The sequence below is a fragment of the Mustela lutreola genome, chromosome 8 (assembly GCF_030435805.1).
Source record: "Mustela lutreola isolate mMusLut2 chromosome 8, mMusLut2.pri, whole genome shotgun sequence".
Classification (NCBI taxonomy): domain Eukaryota; kingdom Metazoa; phylum Chordata; class Mammalia; order Carnivora; family Mustelidae; genus Mustela; species Mustela lutreola.
The window spans coordinates 20,310,843-20,330,552 of record NC_081297.1 but is presented as its reverse complement, the minus strand read 5'-3'; the positions used below and the strand labels follow the sequence as shown (position 1 = coordinate 20,330,552).

The 19,710-nt window shown below is 40.8% G+C and overlaps 1 protein-coding gene across 11 annotated transcripts in view; it reads right to left on the bottom strand.

Annotated features, from left to right (window-relative positions):
* Positions 1–19,710, bottom strand: part of NEBL (nebulette) — a 358,626-nt gene that overhangs the window by 26,736 nt on the left and 312,180 nt on the right. For 6 of the 11 annotated variants that reach the window (XM_059183982.1, XM_059183984.1, XM_059183986.1 and 3 more), the window contains 9 exons: positions 19,559–19,663; positions 14,108–14,200; positions 11,410–11,502; positions 10,083–10,175; positions 7,945–8,175; positions 6,504–6,608; positions 5,319–5,490; positions 2,676–2,768; positions 1,234–1,383 (listed from right to left, as the gene is read on the bottom strand). In XM_059183982.1, coding sequence (XP_059039965.1) covers positions 1,234–1,383; positions 2,676–2,768; positions 5,319–5,490; positions 6,504–6,608; positions 7,945–8,175; positions 10,083–10,175; positions 11,410–11,502; positions 14,108–14,200; positions 19,559–19,663 — 1,135 coding nt within the window. Of the gene's footprint in view, positions 1–1,233; positions 1,384–2,675; positions 2,769–5,318; positions 5,491–6,330; positions 6,609–7,944; positions 8,176–10,082; positions 10,176–11,409; positions 11,503–14,107; positions 14,201–19,558; positions 19,664–19,710 lie in introns of those variants that run through there. The other 5 variants (XM_059183985.1, XM_059183987.1, XR_009356517.1 and 2 more) reach the window with 5 other exon arrangements.

Genomic DNA, 19,710 nt, shown 5'->3' with positions numbered 1-19,710 from the left:
CACACAAATAAGAGAGAACTCTGTGAGGTGACGGATGGGCTAATTAACTAGACAGGGCAGGGGAGCGGGGGTGGGTGGCGTGCCTTCACAAGTCCTCATATGTCAGATCGTCCCAATGGACACATCAGATATCTTCCAACTTTGTATGTCAATTGCACCTCAGTAAAGCTGAAACATGAAAAACCAAAAACCAAAACCAAAACGAAACAAAAAAAACCTTCCTACCAAGCTAAGGCCTGCCTAAATGCGTAATTTAAGTAGTAACGGGATGTAACTGATTTTAACATTTATTCGGACAAATGGAAATAACCACCACAAAACTGCAGGAGTTTTCGTGGTCTCATCTGGTCTTCCGTCACTTTACTTTCTCCCCAACCCCCTCCCACCCCAAGCTCCCCAATGTTAAGTTGCTCAGCATCAAAATTGCCTGCCTCAGGGATTTATTCCCAGCGATAAGACCTCTGCAGTTGAAAAGGAAATTCGGGATTTCAGTAGTTCTTGTGCCCTGCTGGCCCCTCACCCCCTCACCCCACCGTCCACAGCACCAAAATGTAGCCGCGCCGCAGTCTTAAACATCTGATGTAAGACTTTTATCTTCAGGATTACTTTAACATCCAAAACAATTGCAATGAAAAGGTCTAGACCTAACCCACTAGCTTGGATGCAGAAACAGAAGAGAGGAGGACTGTAGGAAATAGAAGAAAGATTATTAACAATCAATAGCATTTTTCCACTTTTTAAAAAAAAATCTCATATCTCAAATATCACATCCAATTTGCTTTAAGCAAGATCTAGCTCTGTCTGCAAATACATATTGATATTGTAATGCATACAAACTCAGAGCAACCCCTCTTACTCACTCAAATATAACTATAAGACAGATTTTCCTTAATGGAAATCAGATAGGAGCTCCACAGAACTCCAGTGTCCACTCTGGCTGCATGTGTCCGTCACATCCAACTGTGAAACAGACCCACATAGCAGGTCCCAAGACCCTTCTGTCATTAAAGATCCATTGGCGGTGAAAATAGTGAAGCAAGACAGGAAAAACAAACATGCAGGAATGCAAATTAGTAGTTTAAAAGAAAAGGACTCAACTTTCTAAACAGAATTTAAAATTTTCAAATGCACCCGTGTTTGTGCAAAGGTAAAGAATGTAAGAATGTTAGAAGCACTCGTGACGTGTGTACAAAAATGCATTATTGTTCTCTGAGACTGGTTAATGTTTGCTACCTCCTTCATCCGACGGTCTGGTTACCTCGCTGCAGCATGAAAAGCTAGGGTAAATCTCAGATATTTCTGACTTGTCATCTCCCAGACCTGTACCAAAAGTACTGCTCGAGTGAGACCGAGAACGGAGTCTCCTGTAGTGATTCGCCTTTTCTATATTGGAGGGAAAATATTCAGGTTTGTGAGTTAAGTGACTTGAAGAACAACAAACACACACACACACACACACACACACACACACAAGAAGAAGAAGAAGAAGAAAAACTACTTAAAAGTTTAACAAGGAAGTAAAACAGTCTCTTACTAAATAAAAAACCCAAAGCTCAACTACTACAAGCTCTAGTCACCTACAACCAAATCCCAGCGCACATTGTGTCAAACGTATAAATGTTGAACAATCATTTATACTCATTATAACTCTAGATTTTCAAGGAGAAATGGGGGATGGGAAATTGACAAGAACTAAGAAACTCCAGCAAACTAAAATATTTCTATCAAACATAACATCTGGTTAGACAAAATCGTTTTCAACAATCCCCAAGCATACAGCATTTGTTGCCTTTTCCTTATTTTCAGAAAGTTTAAGGGCAATTTGGCAGAGGAGGTGGATCAAACTGATTACAAAAGTATTAGAGTCCCTACTTTGCCTTGGGCTTTCAGTTTCATTAATGTCAGTAATTAAATGTGGAGTATAAATCAGGGAATAGAGTTAGACCCAATGGGTAGGATACATCTATTTATATTGTTTAAAATAATTGCATAACTGTCACAGCTTCAGTCTGTTAAACACTATCTAAGAGCTTGAAATGTTAGACCATGCTATCACTGTACCCAAAGAGCCAAACCATTCAGGTTTTGCTTTTAATTGGAAACATGCGGTCTAAATTAAAAGTCAAATAAACCTGCGTATCTATACACTATAAATTTTGTGTTATACAAACACTCAGAGATACATTTTAAGGGTACCTAAAAGTCTATTTTATGTTAACATGTTCATGATGCTATTTAGAAAACCTCCCCACTGTTTTATATATGGTTTTTAACATCTACCTTTAAAATGTTGGAACAGTGTTTTCCATGAAACAAACTTCTGTCTCAGCACTTTAGTGCACTCCAAAGACTGCACTTGCAAGCCCCCAAAAACCTATAAAATCACATTCACTAATGAAAAGCAGACATCAGGAATCTCTGGACACCTTTCTAAGTGAATCTAGAGCAAACGAATCTAAAATATATTTAAAAAGCCCTTTTGCGAGTTCGCTTTCATAAATGATTAATGGTATTTTAAAGCAGCATAGTATTTGTTTCTCTGTTTGTTTTGTTTTTCAAATCCTCAGTTTTACAATTTACATCACACAGTCGGTACCACGAGCCTCTACTCGGGGTAGCTTCACTCTCAGGACAAAACCGCATAAACGGGGAGGAACTCAAAATGTAAGCAGTACCAGAAAGCATATGGAGACTTCTAGACTGAATATTGTCTTCCAGGGGATCAAGGTCGAAGATGGAGCCAGGATCTGTACGCCAAACTTTGAGGTCTTTTACCAAAAGGAAGAAATCAAAAAATCAAGAATGAATTTTAAAAAGTCAGCATCAGAGTCAAGCACAAGTCTGGAAAAAGAAGCACGTCATCAGCAAACCGGTAATGAACAAATCCGATGCACTTCAGAGGAGAACAAAGGGACAGTCACGTCCACAAGGCTTTAGCAAGAAAACTTTGTAAGCAAAGTTCACTTGCCTGGTTTATCCTTCATTGACCTGCCACCTGGAGCCCGCCACTCATCACCCAACACACCAACAACTCCTCGCATCCCCGAACCCCAACACTCGTGCTCTCCACAGGCTGAAAGAGGTAAAATGTTTGATTTACGCTCCTGAGCAAGGGCGCCTGAGTCATTCACGACTGAGAGGTTTTTGTCTGAGAAAACGAAGAACAAAAACTTCTCTCCCTAAAACAAATGGTTTAAAATGTAGGTAAGTGGCCAGCCCAACTTTTATTGGGAGCCCGTGAGTGCAAGCTTAACCCTCACAAGACACATTTATGGGAAAAGTGCAGGAACGGACAGAAGAACGATGAGGGATGGAAAGACAAGCGAGGAGCAGCCTCCTGCTCTCAGAGGACGGGAGATGTGTTCACTGCCATGCTTAGCAACCAGACCGAGCAGGCCAGTCCACTCTCCTATTTAAGTCAGAGGCAAAATCCAAATATAATAACTTCCAGGTTCACCTGCGTCTCCAACTAATGGTGCTCAGGTCCTAAAATAATCTGCACAGCGCTGTACTCACCAGCAGAGAGTGAAAAATCTAGCTACAAGTAAAAACAATTAATGAACTAGAAGTAGAGCTCTGAGGTACGTGCGGGCACCACTGTCGGTCAACAATGTAACTCACTTCCGCGTCATGCCATATTGAAGTAGGCACTATTACTATCCCGTTTCATAGAGGGGGAAATGAAGACATAGAGAGGTGGAGTTAGCCTGGCCACAGGTACGCACCTAGGAGATAGCAGAGCCTCCAGCAAAGGTAGAAGCAGCACAAATTGGCTTAGTCTGAATTGCTCAGAAAATCTCCAAATCTGCATTTCCCCGCCTGGCTCAGAAGTTTGTTTGTTGAAGGTGCTTCATTTTGTGGCTTCATAAAAAAGTCCTCAATGAAAAACAGTCTCCCCCAGTAAGAAGAAGTAAAGTGACTTCCAGTAAGGGAATAATTTAAAGACATAGATGTTGCGATTTTTAAAAATAAATAAATAATGATTTCTATCTCAAAGATAGTGAGGACTGAATTCTGAGAGCTTGAAGACTAGACAATCTCCCAGTTTCTAACAAGAACTTCACCATCACTCAGGCCCTGATCTAGGGCAGAGGACCTCGGTGTAAGCTGTGCAGACTCTCAGCATTTCTCTCCACCCTTGAGGGACAAATCGGAGTCTCTGTTCTCACCATCCCTTGTGAGATGTTAAACCAAGGCAATGAAATTAACACCATGTTACTTTCAATGAAAACATCTCAGCTCATCCATCCAAATTACGGTGATCCTTCTACAAAATCACCTTTGGAAGATGTGGATGAGCTGTCAGTAGTGTGCAAATGTGTGTGGAATCCCTCTGTGAGAAGGACTTTCAGACTCACTAAATCATTCAAGGAACTTAGTGCCCTGATCTCAGTATTGCTGCTTTACGTTAAGACAGTACCGAGTCAGATACACACTTCCTTTGCCCAGCCCACCTCTAAATGGCCTTTCACTAGTTCCAAAAAAATAAGCTCTTCCCTGTGAAGAAGAAGCTCACCTAACACTCAGATTATTGATGAGCGTGTGGAATGGTTCCCAAAAATATTACCTGAGCTTTAGGACTGGACTAGCTATGAAATTTCAGATGACAGTCATTTGGAAGTATGGGCCATTGGTGGGTACTGAAAAGTCAATAACTGTCTTTCTAGCCCTTCCTTATACTCTGGGGTGGTCCCTGCTATCTCAGCCACCATTCAAGACTACATTTCTAAGATGTCCCCAGACGGACGAAAAGAACATTGAGGAGAGAAACTTCCTTCATCTCAGATTTATGGCATTTGTAGATAGCTCCTGATTATCCCCATTCAGAGATAATATTCAAAAAAAAGAGCTACTCATATTATGAAATACTATCAGAATCTCTCTAGCACTTTTATTTGTGGTAAAAGAACCAAAATGGGATTTTTTCTGCCATTTGTGTCCCCCATGTAGATGATGTCTGCAGTACAATGCATTGATCAGGTACATAAGCGAAAGGAAAACAAAATAATTTTTCAACCATTGTTATCACTCATGTCTTGTATTTGAGCTTAAATACAAATACACTCTTAAGGCCAGAAAGTTATTAAAGACAGAGAAGGCCCAATAACAGAACAGATTGGCACTGATAACCTGGCAAGAACCACGGATCCCATTCAACATGGCACCAACAATAACACTTAGCCCATGGTTTGTGCTTAGATGGGCACCACATCAAACATTTGAGGAGTCGTCTAGTGAATAAGTAGGTTGATTCAAAAGCTAGGCCAAGGACAATCTTTTTGACTGTGAGGACCTGCCAAGGAGGACCATCAGCTTACCGACAATGATCCCAGGTCTTCTGTCCATCTCCACAATGTGAGGATGGACACCTTTGTAGGCCGCATCGCTAACCACTTGGGTGTTCTTCCTTACTCGCTCCGTCACGGGGTCATCTACAACAGGAGTAAAGCCCCTTCCCTTTGTCTTTTCAAAGTCTTCATGATACTTTACCTGAAAAAAAAAAAAAAAACAGTATGAACTCAATCTGAAATTTCCTGGTTGTTACATACCTCACAACATGTTGATACGGCAGCTGCCTCTAGATCACTCTCCACATTCACGTATCTAGAATCAACTGCATCTAGATTGTTTCCCATATATATGTATCTTTTCCAATTATTTCGAAAATAGTGTCTGAAATGTCAGCTTCCTCACATCAGGAATCAACTGCTGATATTTTCACAGTTTTCCATCATTATGGTTAGCAGCTCTTTTAAATTTATATATAAACCAGTACAGTATATCAGTGAGAAGGCTTAAAAGATACATCTATATTTTAATCCTGGTGATTTCCTAAAATGTACTAACTTAGGTACAAATTAATTTTCTATATTTCAACCTTTAACAGGTATTAAAATGACATGTTATTTCCACACAATTATCCAAGAAAACAGTATTATTTAAAATTAGATTGAGAGTCAAAAATAATGATACATATAATTTTTGTATATTATTGCAAAAATGGATATACGTACTTCAAAACATACACTTTTTTCACGTTCTGAAATTGGACCTGTAAATTTTACTATAGACCACTGAATTGTACACTTTAAATGAATAAACCTTATCGTGTATAAATTGTACTTCATGAAACTGCTTTAAAAGACATACACATTTTTTATATTCTTTGCAACATGTAAACATACCAAGCTCTGTCGTAAAATTACTTGAAAAGAAGTCCAAGCAAATGTTTTTCATAAAATGCATTCATAGTAGTCATGTTAGAAATAAAAACACACCCAAAATATCACTGAGAAAAATTACTTTATTAGGACTAAAGATGTCCATTACATTTCAGTGTGATTAGAAAGTCCCCTCAAATGGATGGGCCCATCCACATTCTGCTTTGCATTCATGCGTTGTTAGTTATCCAGATTAATGGTGAGCGACGCCGTCAGTACACTGGGTGGGGCCATTCCTTAGTATGTTTTAGTCATGAGAAGAAGGAGCTGGTTGTACCCTACCATTGAAATATGATTTTGTGCTTCTTTGACATATCTCAGACCAGGTGTATCTAAAATCAGACTTGGTCTACCTTTCATCTGCTTATGGTCCTGTGTATATTTTACCTGCAAAGTAAATAGTAGAATGTACTTAACAAGAAGACAATTTTAAGAGAAAACATTACATAACTTTTCAGACTTTCCAAATGAGTGAAACACATAGAACGTATTCCCAATTCTTTCCCAAGGAAGTTGTTCAGTGAGTTATCTGTCATTCTAGGGTAACAATCTAAAATTTTACTCTCAAAATTCACCTTGAAAAGCTACAGCGAAGACAACCTAAGTCTCTCTATGAATCAAGAATGGTGTGTGGGGCACCTGGGTGGCTCAGTGGGTTAAGCCGCTGCCTTCGGTTCGGATCATGATCTCAGGGTCCTGGGATCAAGTCCCGCATCGGGCTCTCTGCTCAGCAGGGAGCCTGCTTCCTCCTCTCTCTCTGCCTGCCTCTCTGCCTACTTGTGATCTCCCTCTGTCAAATAAATAAATAAAATCTTTAAAAAAAAAAAAAAAAGAATGGTGTGTGAATGACCGATATCCACTAACAATGTAGTCAGGAAAAGTGCTTATCACACTTCCGTTAAACAGGAAAAACCCAAACCAAATGAAACCTAAATGCGTTGTCCTGTTTCTAAGATTTCCCCATTTTCCACCACAACACTCTTGAATGTGTACCAAACCCAAGCATCCCTCTATTTCCTTTTCTTTTTTTTCCCCCCACTGTAAAGGATAAGAAAAACAAGGAGTATCAAAATCAAATTTCCTTCTAAGCAGCCACAGCTTAAAGGTAATTTATGTCAAATACAGTCAGCATCTCTGGGCAGAAATGCCACTGGAGAGGCATGAACTGTAAAACCTAAATGCTGATTCCCAGGCATAAGCAAGCTCTTCCTGACACCCGGCAGGCAGAACATGGCTGTTTATGAAGCTGTTTATGCATGCCATTAGGATAGCAATCACCGAGGACTTGGGCACCCTGTGCAATTCGGAGCAAAAACCCCAATACTTACTAAGAGAAAGCATCCTGTTCAAATAAGGACTTTAATGAGTAACTGAATTCTATATTCAATGCATTGAAAGATTTTTTTTACTCTATGTCCTTACTCTGGTGTAATGAGTCATTCCTGATTTTGTTTCGCTGAGAACATTTAACAATCCGCAGCCAATGGAGTACATCTGCAGAGTGACACTCCCGTAACTTGCTCATCAAAGACGTCACCACTTTCAAAGACACTGGCTCACATAACCTGAATCACTGTTTAAATGAGTATGAGAGAGTCTGAAACTAAGCTTTGAACTAAGCTTTGAAGGTAACCATTGGTCACATCTGGAAAGAGCAATGAAGGATTGCGGGATAACGTCAAGTTTTGCAATGGAAGTCATTGGAAATAACACATGTACTTACTGCGTGTATCACAAATGTTGCTTGAAAATACTTTTTATTTTCACAAAAGAAAAAAAAAAAAAAAAGACAAACAGGACTGCAAGTAAATAATAACGGACGCATCCTTTGTAACAGACCAAAACAGATAAAACCACTTGCCGAACTGATATTTTCTTGGTTCTTCTTCACTCTTTCCATTTCAGGAGTTATGCTTAAAGCTGTAGCTCTTCCCAGTTGACCTTTATAATGAACCTGCCATTTCAGGGAATAAAAAATAAGGGGACTGTGAATCAATTCGAATAAATAAGCATCTCACAGTAGCTATCTTAAGGAGCTAGCCAAGAAAGGGAACTACGAAAAAAGGAGAACGCCATCTAGAGGGCTAACCATATTTAAAATGCTTGCACTTTAAATCAATCTATTTTCATTCCTCCCATAGCATGAATCCCTGGGAATGAAGTCACTCAAATATATGAGCACACCATCAGTAAAGCTGTCAGAAGCACTGTATCACAAAGGAAGAGGAGAAATGTCTTCATGGATATTCCTTAAAGGTGTTCCTACCCATACACTATTACAGTTTGTCAGTAATTAACTGCATGCGGCAGAACTTTTGAAAAGATGCCTAAGTAGGGGACCGACGTCATCCATAAACAGGCCGGCGTGCTTCCCACGGCTCTATTCTTCCTTCTCAGTAACATGTTCCTTTCTGAGACTAATGGAGTTATGTCAACTGTGATTTTACATAGATCGGGAAAAGATGAGCATCTTCTCCAAAACACAGTTGTGAGAAGTGCCAAACAGTGACCTGCCTTTGTTTTATAAGTTCATAAGACTTTAGAGGTTTAAAGAAGAAAAGATTTATTTGAACCTAATAGATTTCCAGATTTCCTCTTCCAGAGAACCCAACCTATATGTTAATGACCTGAATGACCTCGAGAAAGGATTCTCTCAGTGACCTACAGCTATGGATTACATAAACAGAGGGGGGTTAACACTCTGGAAAACAGCATGGAGGTTCCTCAAAAAGTTGGAAATACAGCTACCCTATGACCCAGCAATCATAGTACTGTTTATTTACCCTAAAGATACAAACATAGTGATCCAAAGGGGCACGTGCACCCGAATGTTTATAGCAGCAATTTCCACAATAGCCATGGAAAGAACATAGATGTTCATCAACAGGTGAATGGATAAAGAAGATGTGGTATATATACACAATGGAATACTATGCAGCCATCAAAAGAAATGAAATCTTGCCATTTGTGACGACATGGATGGAACTAGAGGGTATTATGCTGAGTGAAATAAGTCAAGCGGAGAAAGACAACTATCATATGATCTCCCTGATATGAGGAAGTGGAGATGCAACGTGGATGGTTTGGGGGTAGGAAGGGAGGGAGACAAACCATAAGAGACTCTTAATCTCACAAAACAAACTGAGGGCTGCCAGGGGGAGGGGGGTAGGGAGAGGGTGGTGGGATTATGGACATTGGGGAGGGTATGTGCTATGGTGAGTGTTGTGAAGTGTGTGAACCTGGTGATTCATAGACCTGTAGCCCTGGGGCTAATAATACATTATATGTTTATAAAAAAATTTAAAAATTAAAAAAAAAAAAATAGAAGGGGGTTAAGCACACGCCAGGGGTTGGTGCCTGAGTAAAAACTGACAGCTCCCATGGGGCCCGTCCCTTGTGATCTCTTCAGGCATGCACACTTTATAATGTACCCCAAGACGCTGTCCAAAAATAAAATGATAGTAGCTGGGAGTGGGCGATGGAGCCGAACAGGCTAGTGAACAAGAGCACATACTAGTAGGAAAAGCAGTGGGAAAGCTTATCTGAAGGGCCAAGATGCTAGAAGCCACTGCCGCATCCCTTTGGGGAAACACAGCAGCTGTAAGCACGCAGACAAGATGAAAGGGACACACAGTCATTGAGAGACCAAAATCGTACTGGCGGTCACTGGGAAATCTAGAGGACGGAATGCCTGTCTGTACCCACCCCACCGCAGACCCTACAACCTTTCAAGTAAACTGGCAGGCAATGGAGAGCAGAACAGCCAACTCAAGGTTATGAAAATGTTATCAACGTGATCCCTTCGACAACATGTCCATAATACGTTTGCTATCATGAGAAAGAAAGCTACTAAGGTCACACATTGCTGATGTTCTTCTGGTTTTCTTTAACTCTCTTCAACTCTGGTGGATCAGAAATGGCCGTTGCCTGTTTAGTTTCTCCTTTGTATTTCACCTGCAGAGGATAAGCGAGAGTTTCAACAGATGGTAGAATGGTCTCCCCCACACACCGCAGAGGAACAACCTCAAAATTGACCCTTTCTGTATACGCTTTCCCCCACTGTAGTTAAGCGCCCACCCTTCAGTTCCTATCTACACCTGGATCCTGATTCTTCAGATTTTTCAATAAATACTTTGCTGTTGAATACCAAAGCTCACTGCCAATTCCGTTAACTGAAAGCCATGGAAACATAAGGGAGACACAGGGAATGAGGTCATTGCAAGAGAATCACAGTGAGGTAGCCAAACGGCGGCCATTTACTCTCCTTCTGAGGCTTTCGAAAGAAGATGAAGACCCCTCGTTCCTCCCACATTCCAAGGGTATTATACGAATAAAGCAGTGTTCAGCCTGATTTTCTCCTCTACCTGGAAGAACTCACACTCAAATTTTAAAGTCTTTCAAAATTCCCTTTCGGGGAAGAAGAAGGCTATTGTTTATTTTGATAAAATTTCCATGAAAGTGTCCCCAAAATGGGGAAAATACCCAGTAGGGGGTACTTTGAAAGGGATTTCTGAATTGAGGAAGGCCTGGGTTCAAATCCCATCTCTGTCCTTCAAACTATGGGTCCCTGGCATGTCCTCTGACCTCCCCAACACTCATTTTTCGGCACCTACAAACCAGAGAAATAACTTGTGGCAACCTTATGGGTTCACATAAAGCAGTTCACACAGGAGCCCTGTTAGAGGTTTCTCCTGACTGTTAACCCTCACTGATTTATTAGCAACACATTACTGACTGACTAAAGTTTTTCATTTTACTTAGAGTTTTCCTGCTCTGACTTGATGCCTTTGAATTCCAGTCCAGCCGGCTCTTCATTTTGCTCTATTCCAACAAGTTTCGTTTTGTTTTTTCTCAGACTGACAACAGATCTGCTTCTCTCCAGATCCTTCCCTGAAACTAGAGATTTACCTACTCAACTATGAAGTCCATGAGGACAGGAACTAGGTCTTGCCCATCTTTGTGTACAGCAGAATACAGACTGGGGGGCTTACTGAAGACTTCTTAACTAAACAAGCACGGCTAAATCACAGCAAGACAGTCCTGCACTTCCGGGATCACAGCAAAGAACCAAAAGCACATGACCATGAGAAGGAGCATCCAGTCCCGTGAAGGACTTGAGGTTTTCAGAGAGCAGCGTGAAGGAGAAAAATTCATAACACTTGACAACAGAGAACACAGAACCACTTGCCGTACTCAGCTCCTCCTGGTTTCTCCTCACCCTCTCCATCTCCGGCGTGACGCTCACCGGTGTGGCCTTGGGGCATTGCTGTTTGTACTGGAGCTGTGGGATAAGGTCCAAGACCACATGGAGTTAGGCAAAGAGGTGTGCACCCACCGTCCAGAACAGACTAAAAGGAATGCCCCGCGGCTACAGGGCGTTAAGTTAGTTAAAATCTTCATTAGGATTGTAAAATGAAATAGGCATTCCTAACAGACGTCTCTAACACACTCATCCCAGACTCCTAGCTCCTTCCTGTCCAAATGTTTTAAACTTCCATATTTCCACCACATTTTGGTGGTGCTTCTTTGGAATTGTCTTATGTATTGGTGGTTTGAGTTTGGCCATTACTGGTCATAAGAAATTAACCCTTCTGTGAATTCATTTCTTCATAGCACTAAAGCAACACGATCAAACCACCATTTTATATTTAACAATAAAAACTGTATATTCTGGGGCGCCTAGGTGGCTCAGTGGGTTAAAGCCTCTGCCTTTGGCTCAGGTCATGATCCCAAGGTCCTGGGATCAAGCCCTGCATCGGGCTCTCTGCTCAGCGGGGAGCCTGCTTCCTCCTCTCTCTCTGCCTGCCTCTCTGCCTACTTGTGATCTCTGTCAAATAAATAAATAAAACCTTTATTTTAAAAAAGTGTATATTCTTGTCATCAGCGAGGAGGGCTGCCCCCATCCCACACGTGCACCTCTGTGACAGACTGTCACCAGGGAAACACACCCCGAACCTCAACATTTCCCTTCTCTACCAAGTGCCCACAATGGCAGGCCTGCGCTCGGACTGGCATTATGGAAATCTGCCTGACCTACTGCCTAGGACGTGCTCTTTCTTGGCTAGGAGGATCAGATCCTGACATTTGTGGTCAGTTTTCCAGCAACCCCTTGACACCCCCGGGAAATAAATGAGCATCCAGCACAAAGAAACGGAACAGCATGTCCGTCAAACGAATTTTTGACAGGCAAAAAGTAAAACTGAAGGTGAAAATCCTATTATGAGGAACTCCACAGGGATGGTCTTAATGATTTTCTGGAATTTAAATTTAGTGGAAGAGAATTTTTTTTTTTCTTGCGAGACATCACAGGACCTGCGGGGCCTGTGGATAAAAATGGACTTGAGCTGCACCCCTCAGCCGCGAACGTGACAGTGAAGAGAAGCTTGATCAGCCGGGAAATAAAGGACAAAGGGTCAGGCCCCTTCTGGGGGAACTGCTTTCCTCAGGGGGCGCCTTTCTTTGTGCCGGGAGATGTGGTTGAGAATTTAGGCAGATTCTGTATCTGGGATAATGACTCGTCTCAGTTAAAGTGAGAAAAGGTCCAGTGTCAGCTCTACTGATGGCCAGGATGCAAGGAAAGATTACTCCAGGTAGAGCGCGGAGGGGGAAAATGCTGCTGACCGGCGTGACGGAGGTGGAGAAACTGCTGTAGCCACTCGGCAGTGGATGTAAGTCTGGGGACGTAAATCTGATACTGGGGACTCTTCGCGTCTTGTTTTCATTCATTCATTCACGGAGAGGCTAACGCTCTCCAGGCACGATCTCACATCATACCCTCGTGGCAGCTTCATAGATAAGGAAGTTGAGGCTGGGAGAGGTGAGGGTTTGTAAAGGGTTTACAGCAAGTAAAGGCTGGAGCTGGGATCCAGCCAGCAGACCAGGGTCCCCGTATCTCCTGCGACTCCAGTATGGTGCCAGTTTCTACCACGTGCACAGCTCTTACTGTGTGCCAGGCTGGCTCTCAAGCATGCTCACCAACATTAGTCTTTCATTAAATTAACTCACTACTATTTGCAAATAAAGTTATTTTAAGGGGGTGTTAGATCTCTCTGACACATTGAAAACTACTACCCTTTCTTTTAGAAAAAGGGACACATTAAGACATTATAATCCCTAAGCCAAGACCTGCTCGTGGGAAGAGCACCTGTCAGTTACACGTGAACCGCACTTCGGGAAACACCAGGACTCCTGACTCACCTCCTTAGGGCTGGAATTACTTCTCTCTGCACCAGCAGGTCCCTGCCACCTGCTACCCTATGCACTCATCACACTAAACCTTCCCCTCCTTGACCGGCATGTAAAATGTGTACAGATGCGTTCTGCTTGGCCAGGAAGGTGCTTCCTCACGAAATCCACCCCAACTTTTATTAACCCTTCAAGATCTAACTCAAATGTCACACTTCCCCGGAGGGTCTTCCCCTCTCTGCCGCGAACACTGCCTTCCTCCTCTGCATTTCCACAGCACTTCGCAAAAGGAAACATTATTTATCATTAAATGAGACACCACATGTAATGTACTCCACAAGCATAGCAAACAGTCAGTCAGTCAATATTAACTATTGTGATAGCTCTGCATGCACAGTGGGTGTTTATTCCCATGTCTGTTTCTCCTAGAGGCCTAGAGAAGTCACACTCAGCTTTGAATTTCCCCAGAACAAGAACAGAGCGGGCATTCAAGTAACATGTCCTTCGATGCATAAATGCACACAGATGGGGCCATGCCAGCCCAGCCTGAAGACGGGGGGCATCTAGCTCAATCTTTTAGCAACTGGGCCTCCTGCAACAGTGTGCATTGTGCTGGGGCTTTGCTCGTACAAGTGCACGCCCTCCCTGCCTACTGCCATTCAAAGAAATAGAAAACGGTACTCAAAGAAATATGATCACACATTGCTGATGTTCTTCTGGTTTTCTTTAGCTCTCTTTAGCTCTGGAGGATCGGAAATGGCTGTTGCCTGATGCATCTCTTCTTTGTATTTTACCTGCAGTATGTATTTAAGAAATAAGGTGGTAAATTATTAAAAACAAAACAAACAACAGAAAAAAACAATGTGGGTTTTCTTCAATGCAAGACTTAAAAGATAGATAGGACTCCTGCATTCGTAACTATTACACAGCTGAATTTTTTAACTCTCAACAGTAATTTTCCTTTGGTGGGAACAGAAATTTTTATTTTATTTTATGGGATGATGCTTTTTTTTTTTTATCCAAACGTGCCAATGAACTCATATCTATTCACCTAGCCATCACCATAGGAATTATTTCATTAAAATAAGCAAATGTTGCTTATGAAAATAAATTTTATCATTAGGCAGATACACAAAAAACCTTGGAAATCCTCCTAATGAATATAATAACTTGTAAGTTTCTAGCCAAAAAGCAGTTTCTACTCATTATCGTGTGAATTTAAATGTATCATGGATTTAAAGACAAAAGCCAAACTGCGTTTGCTACAGAGCCTTGGGAAGACTGCTTATTTAGGTGAGAGCATGCAAATATTCTGGAATAAGGAAAAAAATAAAATGGCCAGAACAAAAAAAGAGAAAGTGGAAGGTGGGGGGAAATGTACAAAAAAGCAGAGGCCAAGACCCCTGATTTGTATTGAAGGGCCTGTGTCTTCTACCCACAGAATCATGTTCTACAAATCCGCCTATATCCTGGCACCCACTTTATTCAAAAGCTCTTCCCTCAAATCTATTTAGAGGAAGATCAACCAGACAGAAATGGTCATATCAGCACACGGTTATGCACGAGATGAGAAACAGCTCTTTGAATTTATGAAATGATTAGTAATACCATCGTATCAAGTGGTATTTTAATAAGTCTAAGATTCATGGAAGATTAGATTCAAGAAAAAGGACACGCATCAATATTTATATGTAGCAAATGCAGGCAAAAATGAAGAGGCCCATGTTGAAATTTAGCAAAGACTTAAATCTACGCAAACCAGGTTTTAGAAATCACTCGGTAGGAGCGCCTGGGTGGCTCAGTGAGTTAAAGCCTCTGCCTTCGGCTCAGGTCATATCCTGGGATCAAGCCCCGCATCAGGCTCTCTGTTCAGCAGGGAGCCTGCTCCCCGCACCCCCCCCCCCCGGCTTTCTCTCTGCCTGCCTCTTTGCCTACCTGTGATCTCTATCAAATAAATAAATAAAATCATTAAAAAAAAAAGAAAGAAAGAAATCACTCGGTAATGTTTAAATGATTCAGGCTGAAATCCACGCTGACGGTGGCAAAGAAATGGTAACCTACATGTCTATGTCCTAGGAGCCTTAGGTTTAATATGAGTAACAATGGCAATATAAGTCCAGATCCGAAAGAGTTAAATCGAGAATACACTGCGAAAGACCACCTCTAAATAAAGATTCAAAAATAGTTCTTAACAGGGAAAGCTAATAGCTAAAACGCTTGTACAGGGGAGGTGGAAAATGTCGAGATCTTTAAATGTTAGAGAATCATATCTTGGTTTGACAGATCTGGCTAATCTTGAAAGGGCAACTTTCCATTTGAATACTAAGCAGGAGTTTATGGCCCCAACCTCATAGAGATACAGAACCATGCATTTATTGTTTGCTAGGAGAGGCAGCGGAATGCTGGAACAAGAAATGATCTGCCATACTCCTTTGCGTAATTTTCCTCGGGTGAGAAGCTAAACGTGATTAAAGATGAACATTTGTGTTTTTCATATGACTTTAAACTAATCGAAACTCATCTTCCTATAGGCGATGGAATTGCCAGAACATTTATAACATTGTATTTCAGGACACTGATGGGTACAATTCAAATATTATCATTTGGAAGTGAAGGAAACAAACATAGTATCCTTTTCTGCCAAACTAACTTCCCCAGCGGACCCCAGCATGGCCAGACACAAGGCTCTCACCACAGTGGATCAGAACACATTTGCACGCCCTCACCATAAGCTCCTACTCCTCACGCTTTCTTCAAGAGAAAGCTGTGTTCATTCATGCTACAGAAATTTTATTGCACTAGTATTCTGCAGATTTTTTTGAAGTGTGCTTTTAGAATCAGGTTCTTACCTTGACTTTCGTACTCTTTCTCCACAAAAACCCATGTGCACTCATCTTCTAGAATGCCACGTAACTATCCTGACAGAGATGTCTAACCCAGGCTGTTCTACTTGAATTACTTAAAGGCTCTGCCTTCAAGAGGGAAGGTGAAGAGAAAGGAGAGGGGGATTTCAGGAAAGAACCTTTAAGACTTCCTCAACAAGGAACTAAATATATGTGGTGCCTGGGTGGCTCAGTCAGTTAAGAATCCGACTCTTGATTTTGGCTCGGGTCATGATCTAAGGGTTGTGAGATCGAGCCTCATGTGGGGCTCTTCACTGGACAAGGAGCCTGCTTAAGTTTCTTTCTCTCCCTCCCTAAAATAAAATAAAATAAAATAAAAATACTTTATGGCTACCAAATGCTAAAAAATAAAAGAAGAAAAAGAAAAGAAAGAAAGAATGAATTCAATTAAATATATTACATATCCATGGGAGAATTCCTGTTGGTAAGGATAGCAAGTCTCCATTGTAAATGTCAAATACCGAATGAAAAAGTTTTCATCCATAATAGTAAGCACCTCCTCTAGCCTCCCCCTCCAAGCTCAAAGAGAGTTGGAGGGTAAGTTATTTTACAAATTATAGCAAAGGTGCATGTTTTTGCTTTGCTGAAAGCTGGAAGAAGTAGAACACAAACCGGGCCTCTGAAACCTTCTCTTAAGCCACCAAATAAATGTACTAAGGGCCTTTAATCGTTCTGTAGAGTAAAATTTCTTTCCTCCAAGTTGTGGAGAGGTACTGAAATTTATCTTTCCTCTCAAAAATTTAATGCAGTTAAAATTCTGTTCAAAAGATGAAATCTAATCCTAGATTTCATTACAGGACTATTAAAGTGATCTATCTCTCGTACACTATGATAGATCAAGATGAAACACTGCTTTAGGTTCAAGGGGAACAAGGCTACAGTTTTCCTTCTGAAAGTGAGACCTTTGATATTTGATGAAATAGCATTTTAACAAAGTGAAGACTAAAAGAAAAAGCAGCCAGTTTAGCAAAGAACTAAAAACATTTATCTAGCTTATGTTTGCTTTTGGAAAGGATAATTAATGTTGTAAAGCACTTTACTGAACTAATATTCTGCTGATTTTTCTTCACTCGTTCAGTCTCTGGAGTATCTTTTACTGCTGTGCCAGCTCCTATTTCTTTCTTATAAAATATCTTTGTTATAAGAGAAGGAAAGAATAACTAGAAGCTTATTGGAATTCAGGTCCTAGATCAGGTTCTTATTAAAGGAAGACAATTTCTTAGGTTCTCAGGTAATGTGAATACAGCTTCTGTTTATGAGTAACGAGGCTATATCAATCAATTAAATAATCCATTATGAGAATAAATGTCCAATTTGGGTCTCAGCATTCCACAGCATTCCACAGGTAACCCCCGATACCTTGTGTGTGGTAATGACATGGCTGCAGATTACGTGGTCTAAGAATAGAAGCTGGCAAACTTGGAGCGCCTGGGTGGCTCAGTAGGCAAAGCCTTTGCCTTCGGCTCAGGTCATGGTCTCAGGGTCCTGGGATCCAGCCCCCCATCTGGCTCTCTGCCCAGCAGGGAGCCTGCTTCCCTTCCCCCACTGCCTGCCTCTCTGCCTACTTGTGATCTCTGTCAAATAAATAAATAAAATCTTAAAAAAAAAAAAAAGTTGGCAAACTAGAGTTTCCTTCTTCAAATACAAACATATATCATATGTGCGTTTGAGAAAAAGCAAAGCACATATTAGAAGAGCTTACTAAGCAGTTTCATTTAATTCAAAAATGGCAAGAAATTTTAAGCAAGTGCTATTCTCCAGACACAAAGATGCCCTCATTCTCGTCACAGAAAATAGTGGCTTCATCATCAACATCAAAAGTTTATTCAGTCTATTTCCGTCTCTTCTACTTATTCGTTAACCTTCCCACATGGCTCTCCACTCCTACCAACAATCCAGGCCTTTCTAAGACAAAGCAAAGCGAAGAAACAAAATGTTTTACCGAATAGCAGAGTAAACATCAGAAAGGCAGATGAGGACAAAACTATTGCCCCTGTTAAGATTTGGTAATTCAGTGAGCCCTAATGGGGGTTGGGAAAGTATGGCCTCAGAGATGTTTTCCCCCAAAGAAGACATCTGTAACACATGGAATCACAGGAGATAAGAGTGGAAACAGCTTTTTCCCCCTGATCATCCCTTCAAGCCACTTTTCCCTTTCTTAGTACACTTGCTTTGAAGGCCCTAATGGTACCTGACTAGCACACCTGGAGGTTTTGAGTTTGCCAATTTATTACAAAGTAGAAATATTCCGAAAGTCCTCAGACTTCATAGAATTTGTATTTTGATGGGGCCTTTACTTAACTACTAAATGCTAAGGAGCTAGTTCTACTTATAAATATTGGCTGTATGGTCAATTTTTATAATTTTAGAATTCAGGTTTGTATATCCATCAAACATAGACTCGTCCCTTTATTAATGATTGCTGATACAACTCCTATTCCTCAAAGTAAAAAAAATAAAAGTTTAGGAGTTGGTTATTAACTAGTAAATCCCTAAATACATTATCATGGCAAATCAGTGATCAGGAAGGAAGTGATTTTATAGGATTATTCTCATCTCCAAAGTTAAATATGTGTGGAAGATTAAGACCTCTTCCGTGAGTAAAATTTTAAATTTCAGTTAAAAAGAACTCTTGCTTGTACCACAGAAGAAAATTTGAATTTGTAATTCCAAAACAATCATGATAAATTGTACCAGATAAGAACATTTGGTACTATTAAAAGGAAACAACAGGCCCAAAATGGAGTCACTCATGTTAAGACCCATCAAGACTTAATACTTAAAGTAATTGCAGTTTCAGCTTCTCCCAAGAGTAGAATTTTAAACCAATCAGTCTGGAATTTCCTCATCAGCACTAGAGAGGTAATCTGCATGACAGACCCCCATCTTTTTCCCTAAGGGAAGGTGACCTTGTCTGAAGCAATCCTATTTTCTCTCTTGCTAATAACTTCCTTGTCCTGCTGGTTTCTGCCTATCAAAGCCGTACATTTTGTACATCTCTACTGATCATTCTCAAATCTGTTAGAGGGGACACTGCCTGATTCATGAATTATTGAATAAAACCAATCAGATCTTTAATTTAACTTGACTGAATTTTGGTTAAGAGTACTCTTGTTATTTTAACAAAGGAAAGAGAATACATTTGATAGAAAATTCAAACAATGCAACAATCAGACAATGAGGAAAAACGCCCTCCTTCTGGAAACAAAATTTCAAGGTGCCCACTGAGAAGCAGTAATTGTTACTCACCGCACTAATGTTTTGTTGAGTTATCTTGATTCTCTGAATTTCAGGAGTGTCTAACACAGAACTATAGTTAGAAAGCATCTTCTCTGCTTCGTCTTTATACTTTTTCTAAAAATATAAACATTTAATATGAATCTGAGACTGTGTGTGATGTA